Genomic DNA, 26,185 nt, shown 5'->3' with positions numbered 1-26,185 from the left:
AGAAACCTAAAGCAAACACGTTTTAGTCCTTGCTGGAAAATTTTGACTGAACCTAAATGTGGTGTATTCCCTTTATCAGAGCAAGTTTTTGAAATGCAGCACTCCCTGGAGAAGTCAAACTAACACTTAAAATTGTTTATCAGTAAAGACCTCTCCCCCATGTTTTTTTGTTGTTGTTTGTTTGTTTGGAAATAGAAGTGGAAAGGCTATCTTGGGGAAAACCTAGGGTGGGCTAAACTCTGGTTTGTTGCACAATTTTTGTATTAATTGAAAACTTACTGTTAAATTTCGTGCAGATACACCCACAGACCACTTCTGAATTAATTTTGTTTTGTCTCTTACACTACTCATTTCCTTTTTAAATGTGTGAATGAGGAGAGGAAAAAAGATACTGCAACAGATTAACTGCTGACTCAATGCAGGCTCTTTTTTTCAAAACCACAATGGCATGTATAGTAACACTTTTCAAAAATACATGCTTGCTGCTCTCCTTTCTGGGAGACTGTAAAATAAAACAAGTTTGCATGACCATTATTTGCATATTTGCTGCTGCAGAAACTGATGATACTTGAACGCTTTTTTGCCAAATTAGGCTATTGGATGGTAGTGCTTGCCTTCTCTGTGTGTAGCATGGCTCTAAATCTAAAATAAACAGTTTTATGCATTTACAATATTAATACTGTTGAAAGGCCAGAAATAGCTTATTACAGCTAGATTCTGCTTTTTTGCTTTTGCATGATCTAAGTAAATTGTACTGTATACCCACTTAAACAGAACTGTCAGTTTGTTACTGTATCTGACTGAAATCAGCCATGTAGGTCCTTCTTAATATATTAAATCTGCTTCCATGAAGTCATTATAGAGAATATAACAATTTTTTATGAACTCTGCAAAGCCTAGTGGCTACAGCTGCTTAGTTATGGTAGCTGGAGGGCTTCAGTTGATTGGAATGGTGGAGATAGAGCCCATCAGTCATTACTGGGAGGGTTTTACTGAGAGCTGTGTCTTTTTAAGAACTTGTTTTTTTAAGGACTTGTTTCCATTGCACAAACTGTATATATGCCAGTTTGTGTATGAAAGGCTCATATTTCCTGTGTGAAACTCCTTTTACAGACCAAACTATTGAAATGTGAAGCAAGAATGAATGTGGTCTGAAAAGGTCTGTCTTTAAACCATGAGCTGCAACTGATCAGTAGTTTGAGAAAAGAGCAAAAGTCCTTGTTGCTTAGACTTTACATAAAGATGTAGTAAACTAAAAGATAAAATTAAAGGCTTTTATGTTCCTGTCTACTTCTGCTAACTCTAGGAGTTTCTGCCTTCTAAATAAAAATTGCTTGTGACACTCTAGACAGACAAAAGTGTGTCTCAAGGCTGAAATGCCTACCATATACTGAAATGTATTTAATACAGTTGTCAGAATAGGAATGTGTATTTAGTGTTACTTTCATTTTTAATTAGTCAGGTTTTTTAAAAAATATTTTTACTCTAGAAAATTGCAATTCTGGCACCTTGGTATCTGATTCTTTGGGGCAGCAAATCCCTTGAGATTTGATAACTTAAAAGCTTCATGAAGTTGTGCCTTTCTATTTAAGTCTACCCTAATTGAGCCACCTCATATGTCTTCAAAATTTGTTATGCGTTTTACTAAAGGCTTTGTTTAGTAGCTTAAATATATGTGCCAAGATTTCAGTCTTCTGTATGAAGTCTTGAGGGAGTAAGGATCCAGTTTGATACTGCTGGGTTGATTAAATGGCTTTCTGCTCCTGCCACTTTCCTTGCACTTTTTGTGGAATTGGTAAGATCTTTGCATGGCTAGGTTCATTCTAATTACCGCATTGACTGAAAACTGGCTCAAAACCTGAATAGTTTTCTGTAAGATAAGCAAGCAGAATTATCACAGGGGATGAGTGCAAGATGGCTAAGAGGAGGAGGAGGATGACCAGCATTTTGTTAGCTAAGTTGACTTAGCTGTACTGTTAAATCACATTTCAAATTGACTCTAGACAGTAGTGGTTCCCAAAGGGATGGTTGCAACTGGCTAGCTTAGACTGAGAGTTGGAAGGAGAGGAAGTCGGATGAATTTGGAACAAATTCTTGCACTTGCTGAGTCTGATAAGGAAAATTTTGAGGGTACTGAAACTTGATAGGTGGTCTGGGCATTGATTGGCTTTTGGGGGGATATTGGAACAGGGTAGGATAGCTAGAACTTATTGCTGACAACAAAACTAGGACTAGGGCTGGAGGTGAAAAGGGAATGCTAGAACTGCCTACAAATGAGGCCAACTGTAGTACAAAATTAGCTTGAGGTGACAGGTCTGAATGATGAATCTGGAGATTCTAGTTCTGCTGCAGGGTTATGTGGTTGCTGAAGTGTTTTTCAACTTGCAGGAAATCATAAACGAGTTTTTCTTTGATTTGTCTGTATTGCAGTCAAGCTATCAAAAGACAGGAGAACAAGCTTTTTGTGTAATCCAAAGTAATGGATTGTGATCATTTTTTGGTGGTATGATTGAGTGCATGTTTTTCACAAGATTTTTATCTGTGAGTATGTACGTCATACAGAGATCAGGGAATGAATTAAAAACTTCCTAAAAGAAGGTGTTTTCTGTAGGAGCTAGGTCTATTTGGTAGAGAAATCTAGAAACATGGTGAACATGAGACAGGAGACTGTAGGAAGAGAGATTATGTTCTCCTGGTTAAAATACCAGATTTGACTTGGTCCATCTGCTATTCATTTCCTATGAGATTCAGTTTGAGGCTGACTGACAGGTATACTCGGTACTTACACCTGAAACTGAGAATTTTTGAGCAGCAGATACTTGGTATGTTTAATGTTGCATAATGCTCGATAGTCTGAAAAGAATCAAGTATAGGGTGTCTCAAATTAGGTGCCCGAAATGACTGAGCAGTCTAGACATTTGACACCTCCCCTGTATATCATGGATGTGTTAGAGGAGGAATCAATTAATGCTTATGAAACATACCCCTTTAACTCCGTGGGTTTGTAGTCATTGTAGGGTTCTCTGAGGTTCAAAAATTACTAAAATACTCTAGGCCACATGCTTAAAAACTCTAAGAAAAAATACCAAATGATTGTGCAGTGGCTAAGCACTAAATATTCCCTGAACTGGTGAAGACAAGGGGACTTTTTAGAGGGGGGAAATAGTATCTGGTTTATAATAGCGCACATTGCAAAGAGGTTAAAGTTGAGGCAGCGCGGGAGTGTTAAATCTGTTGTTTCCCAGCTTGTGGTTTGAGTTTAGAACCTTTTGTTGTTCTTGTAATGTAGTTTTCCTACAGTAGAGAAGGTATTTACATACCAACTTACTGTTACCTTGCTGCTGTGTAACTACTTAAACTTGCTTTACTTTCAATAGTTTTATAAACTACTGTACAACTTATCCTTCCAAATCATAGCATTTAGAAAATGTATTTGATTATGAACTTAGCAGAAAAGTCTGTTTTCTCCTTAAGTCATACAGACATAGGGTTTTATTCAAACTAGTTAATTATGGCAACCAAAGCTTATTTGCATCAATTTAGTTAAGTTCTTGCCATGGATTATTTAAAACAAACAAACAAACAAAAAACCCCAGGAAAATACCATTCAGATCTTGTCTGTGTCTTACTTGCGTAAGAAATTCACAATCTGCTAAATGCTTTTGGATTTAAATACTGATGGGTGCATGGCTGTATTAGAACACCACTTCACTAGGAAGCCTAGGTTCTGCCTAAAGTTTACAAATTGTTCCAGCTGTTTTAATTCTCATATTTGGGTATCACCTGAAGATTAACCAGCTTACTGTCCCAACTGTGCTGCTTGTTGTGTTGTTGCTGTGGTGGTTCAAAGAGATTGCAAGCCTTCAGAGAAGATCCAGAAAGTCCATCTCTGTGCCCCAGAGCACTTTATAACCGTCATGTTCCTTTTGCACCAAGCGTGGTAAAAAGTATGTCTATGTACCTGTTCATCCTCAGTTTACAACTTACTGTGTGTGTTGTTGAAGAGAACAGTAATTTTTTTTTTTTAAGGACAATTTAGCCCTTTTCGTGTACTCATGCACTATTGAGAAGAGAGTTTGGAAATAATGTTTAAATACTGTTTTCTAGGTAAATTAGTGCTTCTTCTGTGGCAAGGTAGTATGGAGAGAAACAAAGCATGCCAGGACTATACACTAGCAGTTTTGGATCTTTAAATAAGATTTCAGGATACGACTTTGCATTCCTCAACTTACTGAGCTTAGCACCTTGTTTAGCTGGAAAAAAAAATGAAATCCTTTTCAGTGCCTTCCAGTTTCAGATAATGTCATTGTGGATGAAGTCCAATAGCATTTTAGATCTCTGAGAAATCAAATTTAAAAACTAATGAAGTTTATAGTTCCTTCTGACCTAGGGGATCATTTTACTTCGTATTTCACCTTGCATTTTGTGATTGTGATACTGGAATATTTTTCATCTAAACGATTCCAACAATCTTGTTATCACTGAGCTACCTAAGCCTGACTGTATGCTTGAATATTACATCATGTTATCATCCAGGAATCTGTAGTCATGATCCACGTTCAGTGCATTCATTATGTTAGGTCAAAATCTATCAGTGTGTAACATGGCAGGACACACTTAAAGGATAGGATTGTTAGGGATTCTTTTGGTGTGTCTTCTCCCGCCCACCCCCCCCAATACGCTGATTCACTGATATACTGATTCTCTTTTCATTTTAGCATAAAGGAGTGCCATGGGTTGCCTCTTATAAACGGACAGAACTGTGACCCTTATGCAACAGTCTCTCTTGTGGGTCCTTCCAGGTAATATTTTTAGTATAAAATGAATGAATCCAAAATGTTGTAATCTTGAACACGAAAAGAGGGCTATAGTTTTTAAGAAAAAACTTAAAAATATAGAGGTTCTGAATAATATAGAGGTTTTGTTTCAGAAGAACAAATCTTTAAATGCTTTTGCATACATCACGTACTCAGTTGTCACCATTCACTCTGTTTCCCCACCATACTCTCAAGATTGTGAGTGTTTGTTCTGCTTGAACAGCCTGTAGTAGTCTAGGACCACTTGTTACTCAGTTCCTTCTTACTCCTCAGATTGTGCAATGAATTTTTTTTATATCTTCCATTAATTTTTGTCAAGTTAACCTATAGGACAATGTGGTTAATTGCTCGTTCACTACCTCCTTTTCCCTGGTTTTTTTAATGCATCAAGTTTTTTGCAGGAAATGTTTAGGGATTGGGAGAAAGCAAGAGAGGGGAGGTTCTCCTGAGACCTTTCTAATGTTGGAGCACCAGGATGCCAAATTCAAAGTCCCCATAGCTTAAATGTTGCCTCCCTTTTTGGATCAGTAATCCTGAATAATTGTTGGGCAGTTTTTTGTTTGAGAAAATTCCATGTCCCACCCACATTGACTGTCAAATAGCGTCTGAAGTAAGTTAGGTTTAATTTTTTTTTTTCAGCCTCAAACATAAATCCATCAGCACTTTTTCTGGTGCTACTGAAGAATTGCTTCTTTGAGCCCAGTAGCAGAACCTCTCTAGTAAACTTGTGTGTTTTAAAGACTTTGGCAGAATTTTCCCTGAAGTGGAAGAGGCACTTTTCCTCTGTAGTAGGGAAGTTTGTTTAGTGGGTTTTTTTATGTTTCTTTTTAAGAGGATTCAGTCATCATACCTAGGAAGCATGATGTTGATTGCTAAAGAAAGCAAATTGACACATATTTGCTCTTTGAATCCTGTTATACAAAAGGAACTGGGTGAAGGTTGGTCTGTTATGAGAATTTATCTTCTTGCTGTGGGATTGTATGTGCAAATCTGAGAGAAGCTCCTTGTTAAGATTTTCCAGTATCATTCACTTATGACTCATAAACCATGAGTGGAATATTTATATGGCTAATGCCTCCTGAAAACAGTTAGTGGATGTCCAGGATACATTTTTTTTCCTTTCCGTCATCTGTTTTTCTTACAATTTTATACTTGTTTCTTTTTATAAATTACTTTTATACTATGAAAGCCCTTTAATAGCTAAGTAAGAATTTATTCTTTCAATGTATTAAATTTTGAACATGTTCTATCTATGTAAAATAAAGAGGAGTGGGGAGTGTTTATTTAGTTTGTCTGTATGCTGTTTGGCATTTAGTGATAGCTGCAATTTCTTCCAGAGAAAACATTTGGTGCCTTGGTGTTAAGCCTCTGTCTATAAAGAACTATTGGATATTCTCGCACCAGAAAGGGATGGGAAAAATAGAAATTGGCAGTTGAACAAGACCATGAAAACTCTGCTCAAAATGTGCAGGCAGTGGTTAAGAAATTGTTTGCAGATTTAGATCTGAAGTGCTTCAGAAACTGCTGTTATATTTTACTTGATATGTCTGTTATGTCTGTTTGTGAACTGAAATATTAACTTCAGGCTGGATGGACGCACATTTAAATAGATGCAGCACTTGAAATTTTAACTTTTCAAACTATTTTGTGAAGTCTTATGTTAATGTTCTCCTCATTGATTGAAGTGATCTCTAAAATGACAAAAATTATTTTAACTTAAATGCATGGCCCCGTTGACAATAGAATGTCTTTATAATTGTGTGTTTAAGTTGTCTATGGTAAAAATTTTACCACATTGGAACAGGAATGACCAAAAGAAGACCAAAGTAAAGAAGAAAACAAGCAATCCGCAGTTTAACGAAACATTTTATTTTGAGGTAACCTTTTGTCAATGTATAGCTCTAACCTTGTGTGATGTTGTGCGTGTTTCTGTTTTATGCAACCTTTCAACTGTTTAAGAAAGCTGCATGGCAGTACCTAATGCAGAAGGCTCTGTTCTAATAACCAAAGAGCCATAGCTAACCCCTCAAATAGGAGCAAATGGACACACATAAAGTGCTGGGAACTGTTGGACAATAGCATTCCCCTTCAGCTGTCATGCAGAAATGACTTTTCCTAATAAGCATGTATGTGAGAGAGATTCATTATCTTGAATCACTCTTTATGTAATGTCTGTTGCCATCAGGAGGAGTTCTGAGAGAAGTTGAACCTATTCTGTGGAATTTGATTTGAATGCTTTCAAGAGCATACAGCTAAATGAAATACTTAATTCCTTAAAAAACCAGTAGAGCAGTTATTCCTTAAAGGCTAATTTTATGATTTGATTAAAACAACATGTTAATTTTTTTTGTTGTTTTTTATTCTACTTGAGGTGTCCTGCCTTAACAAAGTTATAGATTTAAATTCTCACCTGACTTGTCTCTGTAATAAAAGCTAATATACAATTTGGTTCATATTCTGCTACAAAACATTATACTGGACAAAGAATTTTAGTTCAGAGTGTAGAAAGCCTACTAGAGATATCTAAACATTCTTTTGTGCAGCTTTGTTGCACTACAAAAGGTGTAGGACTTCCAGCTAAAATCAGCTGTACTGACAATGATACAAAGGAGTCAAAAAATCTCTGAAAACTGGCATTTACAAAATTAAATGAAATGTTACTCTACTGTTCAGCTGAGAGTTGAAGTAGAAAAATATTACACGTACCTCAAATGTATTACATTATACTATATTTGTATAGCTCCTGATCCTGCTGTGACTTCAGTGAAAAATTGTTCTACACTTAGAGTATTGAGAACAGAGTGTTTCAGTTTCCATATTTAAGATTTTGGAAGTGATTTGTTGAGAAGTAAAATACTAGGATAAAAATGTGATTAAAAACATTCCAATAATTTTATGACGTGTAGCTTTTAGGACTTAAACTAGCAATTCGGTCAGTCAAGAAATGGGAAAAAAAAAGGGGGGGGTGCAACTGTGGTGTAACTATGGCAAGAGCGGTGGACTTTTTTCCTTAAGTATCTCAAGACTAGTTTTAATACTTTCTTGGGGCTAATACTGAAACCAAGGAAACTCTTGCCAGTTTCATATCATAATTTTTCTTGTATTTCTAATAGATCTATTATAGCTCCTTTAGATCTTACTTAGCCCTCATCAGTCTCCACCATTAGGCCTTCTTATCCCGCTTTTCACCTGCTTTGTGTCAGAAGGCAGTTTGCTTGGTGATCTAGACTTTTTTTTTTCTTTGAAAAGAAACAGTAACTATTTGACAGTGTTAAAAATTTGGTTTTCTTTATCTTGTTGACTTATTAAATAAGACAGTAAAAGGTATGTTAATAGGAAGATTTTACTTCTAGGTAACTAGGTCCAGCAGTTATACCAAAAAGTCCCAGTTTCAGGTGGAAGAAGAAGATATTGAGAAATTGGAAGTCAGGTAGGTTATGCAGATAAGACAGTGATTTATTGTATCATTAATAATGTTTCAAGGTAATAAATAATCATTTTATTTAATTAATTCCAGAGAATTAATGGTCAGACTTTTAGAAAAGATCCTTCTAGCTTAGAAAATCCAAATTTTGTAGTGTGTTGCTTACCGAAGATGGAAGTTACTTTTTTTTTTTTTAGTAACTAGCAGTAGTGTACCTAGCAGCCTAAATTTTTTTTCCTGAACCTCCAAGGAAACGGGCACAAGGGTGTTCTGTCCATATATATTAGGTTGAGCAGATTATTGACAATAGGACTTGTATCAAAGAATGACACCAGATTCTAGTCTATAGTTTAAAATATGGTTGACTGTTTTCAAAAAACAGAGAGAAAAGCTTCCTTTATTAGCTTATTTATGGTTTGGCATTGCTTCTTAGAGGGCCTCTTTTATGACCTTTTTACAGTTTGGCTTTCTATTTAGGAGAACACATTCATTTTACATTTTTTTTCCTTGTACATGCAAAGAGTACTTCATTGTGTAGTCTTTTTTACCACTCCTTCACTCTTAGAGGAGGTCTGTCTGTGGTACATAGTTAAGAGTGAGAGCCCCTACACTCAGCTTTTCTGACGTGTGCATACATGCACACTAAATCTGGAGAATGACAACACATCTTCAGGATGAGCATGTGTTTTCCAACAGCCATCAGAAGAAGAATTTAGTGTTTAATTTTAATAGCCTTTATAGAACTAACTTTGTATGTGAATTTTTAATTAGCTTCATAAACTTCTTAATTAGAATTGCATATTTCATTATAGATGTAAATAGAATTAGAAAAACAGTCATACCCCAATAAATCTAGTATTAATTTTTTTTGTTCTTCTTAACATCTGCTGTCTGTCAGAAATGTCAGAGAGGTAAGAAGTGATAGAAGAAAACAAAGTGCATGTCTTTGGAGTCTGTGATTCCTTCTAAGGTTGTAAACATGAGCTGCTGTTTGGAAAAACAAGCGCATGTGTTGGTGTAGATTGCGGTGTGCCCCATTTTAGCAGTAAGATGCAGATATGTAAATATATTGCTTAAAATTTTGACTTAAATTACTTGCAAAGAAGTGAAGAGTTTTGGGGGTAGAGACTGTTCAAAATATGTTTATATTGCCAATATCACTTTTCTACTGATGTGAGGTCTGTGACTCTAACTTTCATTGTTTGTTGCTTCATCTAGTCTTTATTGGTTAATAAGCTGTTTGTTTGAGCCCTCTTGATTTAATTAGAATGGAGTGAGATTTCTAACATTTCCTGCCTCCATGCATGTTGGTTAGTGTTGTAAGACAGTTGCTGTTAACTTGAAGATTTGTCTCTGGGGGTAATGTTCTTACTTGAGTGATGTTCTTATTTTCAGGGTTGACCTATGGAACAATGGAAATTTGGTACAAGATGTCTTTCTAGGAGAAATTAAAGTTCCTGTGAAGGTGTTAAGAAATGATTCCTTTCAAGCATGGTGAGAAATGGCTCAGAAGTGAACTTGATTCTATCTTGTTTATCTTCCCTTATAAAGGCTATGTTTTATTATTCATTAAAAATGACTTTCCATGTGAGCTATTCTAGTCTCATTCATCTGGATAAGGTTAGAATTCTGTACATGTAAGGCACAAAGCATAAAATATCTTCCTAGTGGGTTTTTCTGCTCCGTGAATTAACCTTGCCAGACTGTATGTATAGTTTTCCCCTTCCCCCAGTTTACCCCTGCACACAAAATAGTTAATATGTTTGAGAGTAAAGTGCAGATACTGAAGAAAGGGAAGTTAGGAGGAAAAAACTATTAGAGAGAATAACAAGCTCTCACACTGAGTATAACTGTGTCAGTCAGCTAGCTGAATTTTAGTGTATTTGTGAATGCACGCGCACACACACGTGTGTGCGCACACACACATCTAGCATTTCTTTTTTCTTGGAGAGGCAAGGGAGTCTTTTCTGGAACCAGACCTATGTCATTTCTAGAGAACTGATATACTCATTTAAAAGCTGGAAGGATAAGGTATGAAGGGAATTTAGGAAGAAAACCCTCTGCTTATAACATCATAGCAACCTCTTTTCTGAAATTTTACAGGCAAGAGCCAACCTCCAGCACCTTTACCTTCCCAGCTGCTTAGTGGCAGAAATGATGAGCAAGACGGACTCAAAGGCCTTTAAATGTGCAAAATATTACACTTTTGATGCACCCTTTAGTACAGACAAGAGTGGAGGAAGGGAAGGACAGCCATCACATATCCATGTAGAAAACAAGTAGGAAGGAAGTGAAGAAACAGGAACTAAATGGAATGTGTGTCTCAGCCAGAAACAGTTATGGCTGTGCTCTACAAACCCACTCAGTCAGTGCCAAGGGTCTTAGACATGTAAAACTTGAACACCATTTGCTATTCTTAGTGTTTCATTGTGTTTTGTTGTTGTATTTATAATGGATCACATTTAATGTTTGTGTCAACATCTTCAACTTTTTATGCAGTTTATGGCAGACCAACATAGGCTTGTTCTGCCTACATTCTGAGCTGATCAAAAGCCTTGTGCCCATATTAACTTAATGACATGCCTCAGCAACCTGTTAAGAGAGGTTTTGTGAGCATGGATTTGTTACCAGCATGTTGTATTCATATAGCTTTTGATTGTATCTGGCTCGTGTCCAGTTGACATGAAGCATGAATGGAGATTTGTATCTGCTAATATACTTTGTAGCTATACCTTTCATAAGAATCTTTATATCCAATAATGATAAAATTATCAAAAACGGTTTTATGATTAAAGTAACTAGTGTTTTTTGGATCTTTAACTGCATAAAATGTTTTAGAAGGATCTTTAGAAAATAGCTGGAACACAGCAGATAAAAACAGTATTACTGTTACTAAATATTGGGAAAATAAGCTTGAGAGTCCTAATGTCCAGCAGAGACTCTCTTCTCACAAAGAAGATTGTAAAAATACAAATACACTTTGATTTTTTTTTTTTTAAGAAAAGTATTGTTAAATAGAATACTTGAAGATGTAATTTCAGTTTGCCAGGTTGAATGTTGAAACTAACCTGTGACACAAATAGCTACTTAAAGCTGTTAACACTTTTTAGGACTGCACCTCCTGTTGAAATTCAATTGAACTACAGCAAAGCCAGTGAAGAATTGTTTGATATATTTTGTTAAGATTAAAAGAAAAAGCACGTTAAAGCATTAAACTTATGTTGCCTTAATTTTAATTCTTTCTCAGGATTGTAGCCTAATAATATATATTTTACAAGTTTCGGTCTAGACCATTTAAATTCTTGATTTTAGATGTTCCATCTGTAATGTCTTGACGCTTAATCTAAGTATAACCTAGATATAATATGAGAAGGTCCAACATCGTTTCTGACTATTCCTGTTTTCCCAGTTGAGCTACAAGAAATATATCCTACTTCTCTGCTGGGAAAGATATGAGAAATGAATATATGTTCCATTATGTGCTGAAGGTACACCAAATATTGCTACTTTGTTAGGAATAAACAACAATTTCTTTTATTTTCTTTTTTTAATCTCAATTTTATTGTCAGTTTTCAGACTGAGTTAATGTATACTAAAATAGTTAAACGTGGTGCTTTGCTTTATTGTAAAATTAGATTAATGAAATGTAGATCTTAATGATATATTTTAGAATTGTCCTATTGCTTTCAGGTACTTACTTCAACCAAGAGAAAATGGAAATAAATCTTCCAAAACTGATGATCTGGGATCACTTAGATTAAATATTTGCTATACTGAAGACTATGTACTTCCATCTGAATACTATGCTTCTTTAAGAAACTTGCTGCTAAAATCGTCAGATGTTCAGGTACTTCAGTTTAAAATTTCCTTCAAAGATTTAAAAATAGATTGTGCCTGCCTGTAAGAGACTATTTGTGAAAATAAGCATAACTATAGTATTTTTTTTGTTCCTTTATATTAATTATTCCTGTCACAACAAGGTGAGCTGCTTTTGGAGCATTTACTTCTGCTCCAAAATACTTAACTTTTGTTCTTGTTTTAGACAAACAAACAGAAACAGTTGACATAACCTGTGCTGTGTGAATGGCCGTGATAAAACATTTTCTTCTTGTTGGTTGCTCTTTTCAACATTTTCTTATTGGCACTGAAGGGGAAGGTATTCACCATTGCCAAAAGTGGTCTGTTGAAGAACTGATTTCTAATTCCACCTCTTCTGAATTTCTTCAGTCTTCCCCAATGTTACTCAACGTGCCTGGATTTCTTACTTGGGTATATTGGCAAAGGGAAGTGTGGTAGATGATTAGCATAGCATTGTGAATAAGGAATTAAATCATAGTAACTAGCCTTTATATTTCTAGGTCTTTATAGTATTTCTTTAACCTATGTGAAATGTTGGCAGAGGAGAAGGAAGATAAATGGAAAACAGTTTTTGACTAAAATTTTTGCTAGCAGTATTCAAATACTACTTTACTGTAACTCGGGAAGAGCTGAGTGTATCTAGTGGCAGAGTCAGATGCTGCCTTTTTGACTTAAGTCTTATAAAGACATTACATTATTGCCATGCAGGTGCTTAATGCCTTTTATTTGGATTTGTGACAAAGCCGTATTCTAATGCTTTGGGGAAAATGGGAAGCATGAGTAGATGCTGAATTTTATAAACCTTTAAATATCAAATATGTTTGACTAGGTAATATCCTTTCAATTATTTTTTTCTATAGAATGGAAACTTTCATTCTATAGAATGAAAATTATAATTGGCATGTTATACAGCAAATACTACTAAAATTTTATATAAAGAAAATGTCTGTAGTTTTGATAGATTTGGTTCGGAGCCATAGTTTGCCAAATCTAAGTAGAATGTTCAGTTACTTCATTTGTGATTTCTGTTCTGCTCTCTCACAGCCAATTTCTGCATCTGCTGCCTACATTTTGAGTGAAGTGTGTCGAGACAAATATGATGCTGTTCTGCCTCTTGTAAGATTGTTGCTACACCACCATAAGCTAGTTCCATTTGTCACTGCAGTAGCAGAGCTAGATCTGAAGGATACTCAGTATGTATTTCATGCTTAGTGATTTCATGCTGTTTTTATTATCAGAGTTTCAGAGGATTTCATAATACAGCACTGATAAGCGTGTCAGATTTTCTTCCCTCAGTATTTAAAAACTGACAAAATACACTCATTTTAATATTGATTTATAAAAACATTTACTAAAATTGCATTGAAGCTGAAGATCAGAGTTAAGTGTGCTATTTTAGATGGAATCATTCGTCTATAAAACTTTCTTGAAACTAGTGTGCAGTTAAAGATAGCAAACTAGACTTGTGTCCAAGAGTACATAGTTTTTTGTTTTAAAATATCAACATTTGGTCACTTTTCAAATTCTGCTGGCCACTAGATTGATACTTAACATTTTTCTTAAATTACTTAGAATCTCATGTTTCTTTGAGTATGTGACTTAAATGAATCACTCTTGTGCTTAGAGAAATGAAGTAGGCCTAAATAGTGCCCGCTGAGGTACCAAGTCATGTCCAGTATAGTTGTGGAAGGTATTTTATCACCACAGGGTGGTTCTTTGCAAAGTTGACTTATTCTAGATTTAAATAAGGTGAGAGAACTGACTACATAAAAAGAAATGGTTTGTAAGAAAAATAACTTTCTGCACTGCATTCTGGTATACACATTCATTTCCATTATATTTGCACTGTAACAAAGATTACACTAAATGTATCAGAGTAGAAAGACTTATTTTGCCATTGAACGTACAGCTGACTTAATTATCTTCGACTACATGGCCTAGAAGGCACAACCCTAGATTAAATATGTTTTGGTTGGAAAGTGCCTGAGTTTATCAGTATGGTGCAGCAGTATGCTATTTATTGTAGCTATAATAGTTTTCTTACCAGGCCACTGGGGAAATAATACTATATTGGTCAGCTACAAGTCTTCATTACTTTGGAATTTTCTCCAGTTGTTTTTCTCATATTTAACATCGGATTACATCTTTTCTATAAAATTTCCAGACCTTTTTTAAAGGTTTTATTTTACTGGTTTTGAAAATAGCTGTAATATCGTGGGATTTTTTCCCCTCTGTTACGGGTGCCATTGCAACCTGAATATCTAACTTCTGAAATTCCTAATTCGTGTTTAAAATAATTTTGTGTAATAGTGAGATAAAATATTAATTAGATTTTGTGACTGAGCTCCTTAGGGTTTTTTTCCTCCCATTCAAATAACATTTATTCTTTTCTTACAGGGAAGCAAACACAGTTTTCAGAGGGAACACATTAGCAACTCGATGTGTTGATGAAATGATGAAAATAGTGGGGAGGCACTACCTAAAAGTTACATTGAAACCAGTTCTTGATGAGGTAGGTTATCTTGCTGAAACTGTTCACAGGACAGTTAGCCTCCTGAGGTGTCCTATCTCTTTGATAGGCAGCTTTCTTGTAATTCCCTGTGTAAGTAACCTTTCATGAAGAGGAATTATAGAGGAAAGTTAAGTTGAACAGTAATTTGCTGAGTTTAGTGGGAGGGGTTGCTTTTTGTTACTTGTGTTTCATGTACTTAAATATAAATAGTCAATGACAGTTGCTTCAGTCTTTTAACACATTGCCAGATTTCCCCATGTGTTGCTTGGGTAATTGATCTACGTGCAAAGGCACGCAAAGAAAAGTGAAGATGATTACAGCATGTTGTTATGAATTGTTCGGATTGTATTTAGAGTTTTCCCTCTAGATATAAGACAGAATACAATATTAACAAATGTATTTTCATATATTCTGTCAAAAGAAATTAAAAAGGAACTCTTAATTTTTGTTTTGTTTCAGATATGTGAGTCTCTAAAACCTTGTGAAATAGATCCCATCAAACTAAAAGAAGGTGATAACGTAGAAATTCATATGGTGAGTTTTCTAATTTCCATAATTTAAATATTCTAAAAATTTGATAAAAAGACACTTTTGAACACAGCTCTGTTTAATGGAAAATGAGTTATTTCATCCATTTATGGTAGCAGTATGATTCCCTAATGACTCTGCAAACAAGCAAATATGAATTTTCATATCACTGTATATAAAAATGGCAATGGAAAATTAAATCCCTAATGGATTGGGGAAGAGGGAACTGAGCAGAGGATTAGAGTCTTCCTTACCCATTTTTCGTGTATTGTGATGCCTGCTGTTCAATTCTCGCATCCAGGTAGCAAAGTAGCTAATTCGCATGCTTTAACACTTTTCATCTTTTCATTGAAGTTTTGCTTGCCACTTGCCTCTTACTGGATGGTGACGTTAAAAGCAATAGGAGCTGCAACAAATTAAATAATACTCATTAGGATGTGTGTGAAGTTCTTCTTCCTTGTAGCATGTTGTCAAATTATAAAAAATGTATTTTAATAGAGGGCGATATATGGTCAAAAACTGGCATTTACTTTCAAGATGCCTTCTATTTAAATTAAACAAATATCATCAAGTGACCTTTTAATATCAGTAAACCCATATAGATTCTATGAGGCTTTTTAAATATACACTATACTAAAATACACAGGGGATTTTTTATAAAGGAGTGTTGTAGTGTTATGTTTGTGTTCAGGAAAAAGGCATAGCAAAGCAAATGTTAACACTTTGAAAAATATCTTTTCCTATGATTACAGGAAAATCTACGCTATTATGTAGACAAAGTATTCCGTGAAATTGTGCAGTCAAGTATAAGTTGTCCTACCCTAATGTGTGATGTTTTTTATTCTTTGAGGCATCTGGCTGCCAAAAGATTTCCAAGTAAGTGTGCTTTTACTTTTGAAAATAGTGTTGAGAATGAACTACTTAATGCCTACAGTTACATTTTAGGGATTGTTGAAATTATTGTTTTATCTGGGACTGTGCCTTGAACTTTTTAACATGACAAGCAGGCATTTGATTTTTCTACCCATCTCTGTTGCACTAAAGCGTTGTGGTCAATTGTCAAGAATTATTTTCGATACAAACAGGCAGCAGGTCAGAAGTACTGCAAGACTAGCAAACAAGAAACCAACAGCAAAATGATGAGATATCAGAAGAAAAAGCAGAGACAAATGGAGGAAGTGATTTGGTTGAAAGATGCTTAAAATTTGGAAGAGCTGGAAGCTATTTAATGCTTCTATATAGGAAAATATTGGAAATGAAGTATGGAAATTTGAATTAAAACTGATATTTTCATCTAACTATATGAACTATAGCTCTCCACTATGATTAGCATATTCATGATGTGAGTAGCGAAGCTTTAGTTGGAGACTTAGAGCTAAAGTTTGTCAGAGAGGGACTTAAAATACTTATTTCTATATTAAAATCATTCCGAAAAGGTAATACTGGTTACATTTCAAATAATCTGTCTGTGAAATACATGGATACTTAAGTCAGCTAAAACCTAAAATGTTGCATAATAGACTAATAGATGAACTTCTGGCGTCTTCCTCTGATTCCTGTTTGTCACTGGAACTGAGGACATGAATTCTTCAGTTAAGACATTCCTTTCAGAACAGCTAACATCTCAGAGGGAGCTGACTGAAGTGGTCATTAGAGTAAGAACGTGATCCAACTCTCATTGCCGCGTATAAAGGTGTATAATACACAATACATTTTGGATGAGAGGTTCAGTTACGGCATTAAAATTACATAACACAGTGATTCTGTGACACAGCTCAGGGCTGGAATTAAACTTATTACATTTTTTTATATAGGTTTAATGTGTTTCCGTTTATCAATAACTAGCCTTAAGGATGAATAACCTTATAGCCCTAATGTTTAAAGCAGCTACTACTGTATTTTTTCTTTCTGTTCAAAATGCTTAAAGCCCCCTGTGGTCAACACTGTGTAACAAGTGCACGTGACAATCACATTGTTACTAGCAATGGAGCTCGTAAGTCAATTCTATGAAAGCAGAGCTTCTTTTTAAAGAGAAATAAGCCCTCTGTTATACGAACATTTCTTACCATGGTCATCTCTCTCATTTCATGCACTTCATTGATTTTTCTATTCTATTTAAAGTATAAATATCTTCTCTGATGTTATCTTCTTAAGGATTTTTATGTTGACTGTCTTCATTGTTTCTTTATTGAGTTTAGTGCATGTTATATTTCATGGTTTTTCTCTGCAGATGACCCTCATGTACAGTATTCTGCAGTGAGCAGCTTTGTGTTTCTTCGTTTCTTTGCTGTAGCCGTAGTCTCACCTCATACTTTTCATTTACGACCTCACCATCCAGTAAGTTTTGTAAAATATTGTTCTGTTTTATTCATAATTTTCAGATGTGTGTGTCTGGAAGGCATAAGTTGCTTTCAGTGGCTCTGTAATTGAGAAATAAAATAAGATTGCTGTATGTCTGTAGGTTGACTCTTCTGTTTTATACCCCACCAAAGGAACTAAGACTTCTGCAGTTCAGATGTTGTAGGAGAGCTGTTGCTATTAAAAAGAATGTGCTTGCAGGGGAAGCACTTCTGTGTTAGAATGGCAGCCTGACTGAGGGTTCTTCAGGGCATATGCCTGAACCGCACTGATTCCTTCCACCGTGGGAGTTAAATATCCAGGTGTCGCTTTCATTTTTAAGCGTACTTTCCTTTCTATGCTAAATGGATGTTAGGGAGTTATTAAATGACTGGTCTGTACATTTATTATGGACTTCACGAGTTGTACTGTCTTGCCAAATCTTCAACATACAGTAATAACAAGGTTATTAGATTACTAACTTTATGGTTGTAATAATGGAGGCAGGCCAATTATCTGTATACAAAATCAGATAGACATATTTAAATAGAAATCTTATTTTTAGTCTTTGAAGTTAAGAAAATAATAATGTGTTTTCACATAAAATAGAGAATATGTATTAAACTTTCCTATCCTGAGGTTATTTTTATTTGCTTATTTTATCTAATTTTGTAGCACTTTGAAAAGAAAATTCTAATTACTCAAAATCATTCAATCGTTTGACATTATTCAGTTTGTTATAATAAAAGATTATTAGTGGAATTCATCATTTGAATATTCAACATCTTAAAGGGATCAGCAAGGCCTCTGTGGTTGTTGATAATCCTGTGTTAAAATAAGGGAAGTAGTAAACAAGTGAGGCAAAACATTAAAGACAAACTTTTAAGTGTGATAGCTATTATGAAAATTTCCACGGTTCATCAGCAACACTTCATTATCTTTAGTATTCAGGTGAATGTTTCAGAAGCATTAGATATGTACTAATAATTTGAGGGGTCTGATGAGATGTTTCATAGGGAAAAATATTTTTCCATTCACTAATATTGAATTATAGTAATAGTGAATAAAACCCTAAAAATAAAACACTGTGCAGTAATCTTTAATATATACATATATTTACAAAGCATAGGAAGTACCCTAGGGCAGTGCTGCACATGCAGTTTTTCCCATAGGGAAAAAAGGGAATGAATATGTGTATCAGACTTTATTACATTTTGTAATATAAACATTTTTGTGGAATTTTCATTTTTAAATCAAAGTATTATTTGAAGATATCTAAAAATGTCATGTAACATCTTTTTTTTTTTTTTTTTTTTTGTTGTTTCTTTATTCTAGGATGCACAGACTTCTAGAACATTAACTCTTATATCAAAAGCCATCCAGACTTTGGGGAGTTGGGGAAGTTTGACCAAAAGCAAACTTGTAAGGCCACAAATATTCTGTCTTATTTCATTGACTTATTTCATAGAAAGTTTGTTTATATCTGTTTACCTTTCCTTTCAGTCAAGTTTCAAGGAGACGTTTATGTGCGAGTTTTTCAAAACATTTCAAGAAGAAAAGTTTACTGAATCTGTTAAAAAGGTACCTTTATACTTGCAGTTTGTGTGTGGTTGTATGGTGCATTTGTATGGTTTGTATGGTACATTTGAATACAGAGTAATCTCAGTAGTTAAGTCTGTGGTGTCATTGTTCAATTTTCTCCTAGAAATACAAAAATGTTTGTGGTCCACTCCAGGTATAAAAAATACCATCAATGCAATAGAATGAACATAGGACTTATACATTGTGGACTTAATTTTTATTTTAGAAAAACTATTTGTGTATTAAAGCTTGTTTCAAGTGATTTGTATTTATTAGATCTGCTGTTTAGGAGCTAGTTACAGAAATCTTCTGTAATTTATGGACATTCCTTCTTACCTTGTTTCAAGTCCCTGCAATATATTTTCATTTAATCTGTTATCCAAAATAGTTGTTCTGTACTGAGAGAAAATCTGCATATGCATTTTCAGAGTAGGTTTAGTTTGTTTTGATTTTCCAAATACTATATATTCCCTTTGTATTTTTCTTTTAAGTTCCTGGATGATGTTTCCTCAACGGAAAGTAAAGAGCCCAGTGGTCTGAGTGAGCCAGTACATCTAAAAGAAGGGTAAATACATCTTAAATCTGTACCATGAGAAACAGAATTGACCTGCTGTTTTTCATTAATGTCAACATTAAGTAGTTGTACACTAAAATAAAAATGCTTGATTTCTACTAAAATAATTACGATATTTCTTGTTTGTGATAATTCCTCATTAGTTTGCAGGGCTTGCAGCTTTTGGTGGGAACTTTCATCTTCTAAATTGTTTAGAAGAAAATTAAAGATATTTTAAAACTTTTTAAAGTCTGTCTGCATTTCTTCTATAATTCAATGTGTGCTCTGATTTATTCAGAATTGTTAAAATGTATTTTAAGATAACATAAAATTTATACAGTTTAGAATTGTTTGTGTAATGTTTAAGCCTAACTGGGCAAAATATTCCCCCTTTATTGTAGGGGGAAAATATCCTATAATTCAAATATTTAGCATAAAATGATAGAATACTTTTATAAAATTGTGGCAAAAACGGCTACTTCTAAAAATGAACAAACTATCTTTTTTTATATTGGTCAAGAATATCTAGTAAATTAACTCAAACAATGTTGCTGGGGGGGAAGGGAGGAAGATTTATGCTCACCTGAGAAGAGATTCATAGCAATTGAAGATTACTCTGTGAAACAAGCAGCTGAATTTAAAATAGGAGCAAATGTACCTCTTAGTAAAAAACTAAATAGAAATTAAGGAGGAGACAGTGGCAGTAGGTCAGTACCTGATATATCAGTTTGGAAGCTAATCTGTATCACGTACTGATTGTAGTTGATCCAAACTATAATTTCCAGTGAGTAAACACAATTTGTGTCTACTCTTGCTATTGAGTCTTACTCAGCATCATTTCATTTGAATTCAGTTCCTGATGCAGATAAGGACAGCTACAGTCACATGTAGAAAGTGACAGGAAAGGGAAGGGGAATATTGTAACTGAATACACTCTGCTCCCTTCTGGGAAAATTTGTAGTTTGGATCTGAATAAGTAAGAACCCATCCCAAAATCACTGCTTCAAAGAGAACCTGGATTGCATATTTGTTAAACTCCTTACTTTTCATAGAGCCCAGTACATGGATCACCATATGAGAGGTAATTGTGATGACCTGTTTTAAACAACTTATTAGATTGATAGATTCTTGTTAATAGAATTTTTATGTCACTGCATGGCAAACAATAATGTGTTATATGTATAAGTGGTTTTGAAAGCTCTTTCAAAGATTAATGGCAGCATTTTCATCTGATTCTCTCTTTACAGAGAAATGTACAAAAGAGCTCAGGGAAGGACTCGGATTGGTAAAAAGAATTTCAAGAAACGGTGGTTCTGTCTAACAAGTAGAGAATTCACCTACCACAAACAGCAAGGTAAATTTTGTTTATTTTACAGGAACAATTTTGTTACTAAACACTCATATTTAATTCTATTGCAAAAATGTATTTGTGGCATGTCTCTTCAGTGACTTCCTGTTTTGTGACCGTTTACTCTACAATGGCAAAACATAGTAATTCTCCTTAACTTAGCCGTTACAGTTGGAATAATTCTGTGTTTTTAGGTATTTGCATCTGATTTGGGCCTTTTTAATTCTTTTTTCTTTTTATTTTGCTAAAGTATACAATATTAGTTACCTCTGTCCTGTTCTCCAGATGCTTCTGATAAGTATCATAATTCTACTTATCTTGCTTCTGCAGCAGAGTAGTTGGAATTTAGTGTATGCAGTTAAGACTGACTCTCAGAGAGATCCAAGATCTCAGTCTTTCAAAGATTCAAACTGTGGGAGTGAGACTCTTAGCTTCTTAGAGTTTCCGAGAGCTTCCAGGCTGGGAATACTGGCAGCTCTGAGAGCCTTAGCTGAAGCCAGGGTTCTTAGAACTGCCAGTTCAGTGCAGCAAGTTGGAGAACACATTTTTTCCTCCTCTTGCAGCAAGGAAATTATTAAATACTGATACTGGACGTGTTGGAGTTGCTACAGATTTTTGAAACCTGAATAGGTTGCCTAGTGAGCTGGCAGGCTGAGAGAGGTTTCTTAGAAAAACTGTTACCTGCTTTGGTGGAAGTTAGTTGAAAATTATTTCACAAGATGTTTGGGTTTAATTGAGTCAGTATTTGATTAAATCAATGCTTTCAGCAAAATCGTATTTAATCAGATGCTTTCTAATCATTTTGTAGACATTACACTGTGTACGTGTACTTACAGGTAAAATTTTCTTGAAGATAAATGAGATTTTCATAGTTTCTTTAATACAAAATTGTTTGTGTATCTGTGAAATGCAGAAATATGTACAGAACACTCAGGTTCTTCATCTCTTTGGATGATGCTTACTTTACAGTTTATTCAGTATGCTGATACAGCAAATCCAGAAGGCAGTTCATGTACTGCAGCATCTACATTTACAGAAAAATCAAAGTTACTGCTTTTTAAAAATTGGAAAAAAGAAATTTTGCCTTTGACTAATTCCAGAACTGCCAAAGTTGCTTCATAGTCTTTTATGCCAAACACACAAGATAGACCTGTAGACTGTCAAACATGATGGTTGTCAGTATTGGCTAACAAGCAGGTTTTTGTTGATGCCTGCATTACATTAACAGATGTTGTACTTGTTTCCTGCAATAATCTGATGTAGTCTTGATTTGGTTCATTTGAGTCCTACATTTGGATCATAGGAAAGTGTTTTGGCATTGGATGTACTACAGTTCTGATTCTTCAGGATAGTCTTTTGAAAGACAGTCTCTTTGGATGATAATGATAAACTATGAGTTGAGTCATAGATTTGGCATTTCAGCCTTGCTTTTACTTCTGTTTTCTAAATTGGATAGGTAGATATAATTTAGGAAAAACAAACAAAATTAATCTTGTTTTTTATTTTATTTAGAAGAAACATGCTAAGCTTAATTTCTTTTTTATAAATTTTTTGTTTGAAAAATTAAACCAACCAAATAAATAGCTATTATGTCATATGTGACAGATTCTGTAGCACACCTCACTGTCCAGTTTTCTTTCAATTTATTACTTTAGGGTTGTGTATTAAATTAAGCAGATACGTAAGTGAGAAATGGCAGATGATTTCCTAATCTTTGTGCCTTGCTGAGTGAGACACTTCATTCTCTCATCATTATAGTTTGATGTACGTTTTTTCAACAATTAAAATGTATATTTTGAGAACTTATCGTATAAGTGCATTGAGTTTTTTTAAAAAGAAAGCCTTGTTTCATTCTTACCGTCCATTTATGAATTTTTGCAGATAAAGAACCAATTTTCACTATTCCAATCAAAAATATCCTTGCAGTGGAGAAGCTTGATGAGAGCTCCTTCAACAAGAAAAATGTGAGTCAAAAGTTATTTGAAATTCTTTGCATGTTCTTTAAATAGAAGATTTTAATTAGCTTAGTTTGCTACAGTAGGGTTACTTAAACCCTCTTACTAAACATTTCACAAAAAAAATCTCTTTGAATCAGGGCCAAAAAACTCAGCTATATGCAGTATTAACTGGTACTCTGTATGGTACTTAATCTGGAGATTTGGGTCTTTGTCCTGTCTTAACTCTCTGTTTTTGACTTGTGCCTCACTTTCTAAATTTGTAGAATGGAGGTTAAAACTATTGTGACCCTATTACAAATCACTTTTATTTAACAATCATACGTTATACTATGTTCTATTGGAAATGTTAGCTACCAAATGTTATTATTATAGGAGGTTCTTTTGATGAGAACCTCCTATAATACCTTTCATCATTTTAGAGACAATTCTCTTCCTCAAAGCCTTATTCTGGACCTGTAAAACATGAGTATTTCTGCCATTATTTCAATGTGAAATTCTTAGGCAGTGGTAAAAGTACAGCTGTTGCTTTCCTTTAGTCATTCTCAGCCTAAGGCTTTTGGGAATTGCCTTTTACTCTTAGGATATGAGGTACAAAGGCAGTTGATGTCACATTTAGCTATGTGAATGAAGATGACAGAAAGTGTATCATGTTCTGATTCTTTAAGCATTTGCGTTTGGATGAGGAAATAGTGTAAGCAGAACACAGGGAACCATCTTTTTTCCTGAATAGGGCTCTGTAGTATAATTGGAGAGAGGTGTTGGCAGGAAAAGAAAGTCTTCCTCCCTTTTCTCACTTTTTGTCTTAATTTGGCTCTGATGAATTGCCAGAGAACCCATATCAATTTTAAGGTATTCAGAATTGTTCAGTAACTGCACTCTTTCACTGAGCAGAATAATGTTACTTTTCCATCTACAGATGTTTCAAGTACTACATGGAGAGAAGCCACTCTACATCCAAGCAAATAACTGTGTAGAAGCTAGTGAGTGGATAGAAGCTCTCTGCCGGGTAACAAGATGCAATCAGAAGAGACTTACTTTTTACCATCCTTCTGCTTTTCTGAATGGGAACTGGCTTTGCTGCAAGGCTACCGTAGAGAACACAGTGGGCTGTGCTCGTTGCACTGCGTAAGTTGCTTCGGAAATAAAAATGCGTGTGTTTTGTAGGACAGAATCTGTTGTTTCACTATAGAACTTGAGAATCTGAAGGCAAGGATTTTGCTATCTGTTTTAGCAGGCTTTGCTACTAAAAACATCTTATTAAGGCTTGGAGTACTGTTTTTTAATACATCTAGTACTTTTTTAGTCATATGAAATATTGACAGTAGTCAATTCAGTATGTAATTCAGCAATGTTGAATGGCTTATGTCAGCTTTTTTATGCTGAACAGTCTATTTCATAGCTGATTCTACTCTTGATAAATGGATTACCTTGTGTGCTACTACTGTATCAGTACTTGATAGAAATTTCAGCAGTGTATAGGGTTTTTTCTTTCTCCCCACAGAGTGCTCTGGGGGAGACTGTAACATTTCTGTTCTGTTTCATACCAAGTTTTAGTATTTCTTCTCAGAGTGGGAACTGGATAAAATAAAAGGGTTTTGGTGCAATGCCTCTCTCTCGTCATCTGTGTTTTGAACGATCAGCAATTGACTCTTCTAAGTTGTATCCTGGCTGTGAGTGGCAGCCCAAAGCAGCTTTGAAGCTAGCATCTTCCTTGTCTGTCCTTGTAGCTCCTAATGTGCATAAGGAGTACAGAGCATGTTGGGAGGAAGACACGTGATCTGTGGCAAACCTTGACTGGTGATAATTTTTCTTCGAGGGCTGTTGTTTCTGATGCACTTAAGAACACAGATGAGTGTTCCCAAGTTTCTTCAAATGCCAAGTTTGATGCAGAAATATGACACCTCTAGGTCATTTATATGAAGTTATTGAAATAGCTTGCAGCATAGGGTTTAGCCTGAAAGTCCATCACTTTCACTAATGACTTTGTCTTGTTTTATGCAACCCATTTTTCATTTTAATCTTACTGTTTACTGTTTTAAACTGTACTAAGAAAACAAGCCAGTCTTGGAGGTAGATTCAGACAAATCATTTAGGGTTTTTTTTTTTGTTTCTTTGGGGGGGGTGGGGGTGGAGGAGTGGTTTGTAGGTATGTTACAAAAAATGCAAAACATCTTGTAATATGTTGATGCCTTTCCTTAAACTGCTAGTTTTAAAAAACAAACAAATGCTATAATCATTTTTTAAATGAGTTTATCCTTAATTCAGTCATTTCTAAAAATTAAAGATTAAAGGTGACATTCAATTCAATTCTTGTAGAATATAGTTCAGAATAAATGCTACAAGTAAACTTTCTGCAAAATGCCTTATTCTTCAAGGTTACTCAGTTCATTCGTATATTAGGTTTCTCATAAATTCAGAAGATTGGCATTCCCAAATAACTTTTTGTTGTTTTCATCTTTCTGTTCCTTTAAGTGTTCTGCTAGAAATACTGTTTGCCCTTCTATTCTGGTCAGTTTCCAAATATAGCAAATTTTAAAGCATCATTTAATTTGGCTTTGGTGTTTTGAAATATTCTTACTCTTGAAGTACTGAATAATAAATTCTATTGTAAAAAGGCCATTTTTAGTGCTGCTCTGGACTTATTCCCTCAAAACTTTATATTCTTCTGTAAAAGTTTTACAATAAAATACAAAAAAGGTTACAATAAATACACTTGTGTAGCAACTGTGAAATTTAGACATAATAAAAGGCTAAATATATTGAAACTGAAACAGTTTTTATTGTCGTTCAAACCTTTTAGAGAATTAGTTATATTGACTACCCATGTCTTTTTTTTTTTTCTTTTTAGAGATGTTCCTGCTGATACTCAAATTGAGATTGATGGAGATAGAGAGACAGAGAGGATTTACTCACTTTTTACCATCAACATATCTAAGCTTCAGAAGCTGGAAGGTATTTAAATAGTAATTCAGAAGAACTATATTGGTACTCATCAGCTGTAATCCCTTACCTTGATATCAATTTGATATCTTATAGTAGAGACTATATAGAGTGTATTTTTGAGTCCTTAGTGCTCTAGTATCAAACAGTCTTCAGTAGGCACTGGTTGTGCACCTTGTTGTAAATAAATTTGCCTATAGAAAATCTCAACAGTAGTCTAATTAAGAGGATACCTGCAAATATAGCCAGTTGCTCTTCTCTTTGCTCTCCTTTTCCTACCTAGGGAAAGAATTATATGCAGCATGGTTGAGTTCTGAGAAAACATTGGT

General features: G+C 34.6%; 1 protein-coding gene across 3 annotated transcripts in view; it reads left to right on the top strand.

Moving 5' to 3' along the window:
• The window catches only part of RASA2 (RAS p21 protein activator 2), a 49,934-nt gene that overhangs the window by 21,052 nt on the left and 2,697 nt on the right, over positions 1-26,185 (top strand). Inside the window, exons 6-22 of one of the 3 annotated variants that reach the window (XM_062582385.1) lie at positions 4,719-4,802; positions 6,622-6,699; positions 8,176-8,247; positions 9,637-9,735; positions 11,932-12,088; positions 13,144-13,292; positions 14,497-14,611; positions 15,071-15,145; positions 15,892-16,015; positions 17,370-17,476; positions 18,812-18,898; positions 18,980-19,057; positions 19,549-19,622; positions 20,858-20,964; positions 22,840-22,922; positions 23,833-24,041; positions 25,765-25,868. In XM_062582385.1, the coding sequence (XP_062438369.1) occupies positions 4,719-4,802; positions 6,622-6,699; positions 8,176-8,247; positions 9,637-9,735; positions 11,932-12,088; positions 13,144-13,292; positions 14,497-14,611; positions 15,071-15,145; positions 15,892-16,015; positions 17,370-17,476; positions 18,812-18,898; positions 18,980-19,057; positions 19,549-19,622; positions 20,858-20,964; positions 22,840-22,922; positions 23,833-24,041; positions 25,765-25,868 (1,802 nt within the window). Of the gene's footprint in view, positions 1-4,718; positions 4,803-6,621; positions 6,700-8,175; positions 8,248-9,636; positions 9,736-11,931; positions 12,089-12,402; positions 12,511-13,143; positions 13,293-14,496; positions 14,612-15,070; positions 15,146-15,891; positions 16,016-17,369; positions 17,477-18,811; positions 18,899-18,979; positions 19,058-19,548; positions 19,623-20,857; positions 20,965-22,839; positions 22,923-23,832; positions 24,042-25,764; positions 25,869-26,185 lie in introns of those variants that run through there. The other 2 variants (XM_062582386.1, XM_062582387.1) reach the window with 2 other exon arrangements.

The sequence above is a fragment of the Rhea pennata genome, chromosome 9, assembly GCF_028389875.1.
Source record: "Rhea pennata isolate bPtePen1 chromosome 9, bPtePen1.pri, whole genome shotgun sequence".
Taxonomy (NCBI): domain Eukaryota; kingdom Metazoa; phylum Chordata; class Aves; order Rheiformes; family Rheidae; genus Rhea; species Rhea pennata.
Note: the sequence above shows the minus strand (reverse complement) of the source record. Positions and strands in the feature narration are given on the sequence as shown.